Below are 2,289 nucleotides of genomic sequence, written 5' to 3' on the forward strand. Positions count from 1 at the left end.
AAAATGTCCTCATGCAAAGCAACAATATCACGTAAACAGTTAAACACATAAGCATATATCGCGCGTCCTAAACAAGTAGGGGGTCCTTTTATGCCAAGGGTAGGCCTAGCGTATTTGAAAGATGTATGTGTAGAATTGAACTATTTTGTTACCCCAAAGCAAATTTCGCATATAAAATGATGTTCAAAAAAGCGAAAATAAGCAGGGGAAGTAGAGAATAAATGGGAAACACAAAAGAAAAGGCCCACGCAGGGGTCATTTGAAAAGAATACCAAAATACAAGAAAGGCAAGCCCATGCAGGGGCAAACAACAATAAGTACATATAGAAAAACCCACGCAGGAGCGAAATCTGCTAAGATGTTCCCGTCGGCCCCGCCTCTGATCTGCTCCTCTTGTTCTGTGCCATGAGATGTTGAAGCCTGTATTGAATCATTAGCAAGTATCCTTCGCTCCGGCGACCTTTCTTTTCCCAGTCTTCGAGACACATCCATCTTTTCTTATCTCCAATCCATAAGTTAAGCTTTCCCAAATCGCTTCTCAAGTTTTCTAATTCTTGAGTTATGCTTTCGAGGGCGTACTTATCCTCATCTTTCTTTCGAAGAAATTTCTCGTGCATTTCATTGGCTTCTCTTCTTGCTTCTCTTCTTACCTCTCTTAGTTCTATCAAAGCTTTGGACTCTTTGTCCTCTACGCTGCGGTAAATGTTCGGAACTGAGAAGGAGATACCCTGTACATTGTGCTTCAACCAAGCTTTGTAAGTTTCATCGTACCCCGCATTAAATCGATCTATGGCGATAGAGTCCTTGTTCATTCGTACTGCTATTTTCCATTCTCTCAGCATCTCTGAAGCCTCAGGCACTCTATCATCCCCGATATCGAACACATAGATACGGTAGTATGCTTCTGGAGGTGTAGTTTGTCTTCTTCCGAACTGCCTCAGGACCCGGATGGGTGCATATGGGCGAATACCTCGAATACCTGGTAGAGGAAGCACAAGTTGTCTGTCGCCCCGTACTATGACATCTTTCGAGATGAAACGGTTGAACATCCACTGGATATTTTCTTCTCTCAACTTAGAAAAAATTTGAGCCCATCTTTCTCTAGTTCTTTTTTTTTCTAAGTCTGCCCAGAACAACATGTCATTCAAACTCTTAAGAGCGTAATGCTCATCGAGGGTATGGAGTTCTTGAGTTCCGTGTCTCTTCACCAAGTGACTCATTATCCACCATTGAAGAAGAAGGTTGCATCCTTGAAAGTAACGATGCCCTTCCTTGCATTTCCCCAAAGCACGATACATGTCGGAAAGGATGACAGGTGCGATAAGATAATATTTTACTTGCCCTTGGTTCAGATGCCCGTGGAATAGAGTGTGCGCAAGCATTATCACTCGGGTGTTGATACTGAGGCTCGGGCCGTGTGGGAAAACCATGGTGCCTAATAGTGCGATGGTAAATGTCAAAGGTCTGATCCCGTCCCATTCTCTGAAAGTGACCCTGAACTCTTGGTTGTAATTCACATAAAAGCTCGCATCCCCGAATCTAACATAGAGATCCATGAAAGAAACGCTACAACCTTCGGCCCAGTAAGCACAATCTTTTCTTAATCCGAGCCAGTTTACAATATCCTCGAGGGTAGGCTTGTTAGGGATTAAGATGTTTTCGCGTTTTCTCACTCTTCCTTCAAGCCCTGTACCGACTGTGTCTATTCCGTCCCGAATCTCCTCAATTGTTGGTGTGATTTCCATGGTTCCAAATCGAAACACCATTTTCTCGTTGTCCCAATAACCCGTGAGGACTTCAATCAATTTGGGCCACCCAACCATGTTAATGAGTTCTGTTAAGGCCCCTACATATTTGTTGAGGTCCCTTTTGTGAAATGCATTGAGGTCGTTGTACCACATCTTGAGCAGAACTGGGGCTTCCACTACCATGTAGAATTTGGGAAATCGATCCATACCTACAAAACAAAACCCGGTTAAGATTCCCCTCCCCCAAATAGGCAACAATTAGGTTTCCACACATACATCTTTCAAATGTCAAACAATATGATATGTCGTTAGGTCGTGGACCTTGGACATGATTTTTGGCGGTTTTACTAATGAACTTTATACGCCTTGGGTATTAAGCCGTCTTAGGCTAATGCTTAGATTTGGATTTGGTTTCACTCTACTCTAGGTTGACTAGATTGGTTGAGAAATGACGGTTACCCGAGTCGGACAAACAACGGGGTGAAGTATAATAAACGACGTTGGATGACCACAAGCCAACTATTCGTTTATCACTTCCAAA

At 43.1% G+C, this 2,289-nt stretch overlaps 1 protein-coding gene across 1 annotated transcript; it reads right to left on the reverse strand.

Annotated features, from left to right (window-relative positions):
* Nucleotides 1-353: 353 nt before the first annotated feature.
* LOC125826735 (uncharacterized) lies at nucleotides 354-1,955 on the reverse strand. Its single transcript, XM_049506079.1, has one exon. The coding sequence runs from the start codon at nucleotides 1,953-1,955 to the stop codon at nucleotides 354-356; it is 1,602 nt and encodes a 533-aa protein (XP_049362036.1).
* Nucleotides 1,956-2,289: the final 334 nt, after the last annotated feature.

Source organism: Solanum verrucosum, unplaced genomic scaffold (assembly GCF_900185275.1).
Source record: "Solanum verrucosum unplaced genomic scaffold, falcon-dt-bn FXZP01000060.1, whole genome shotgun sequence".
In the NCBI taxonomy this organism is placed as follows: Eukaryota; Viridiplantae; Streptophyta; class Magnoliopsida; order Solanales; family Solanaceae; genus Solanum; species Solanum verrucosum.

Excerpts from the sequence above, each read along its gene's own strand:
- LOC125826735 (XM_049506079.1), bottom strand. The coding sequence starts at position 1,955 with ATGGATCGATTTCCCAAATTCTACATGGTAGTGGAAGCCCCAGTTCTG.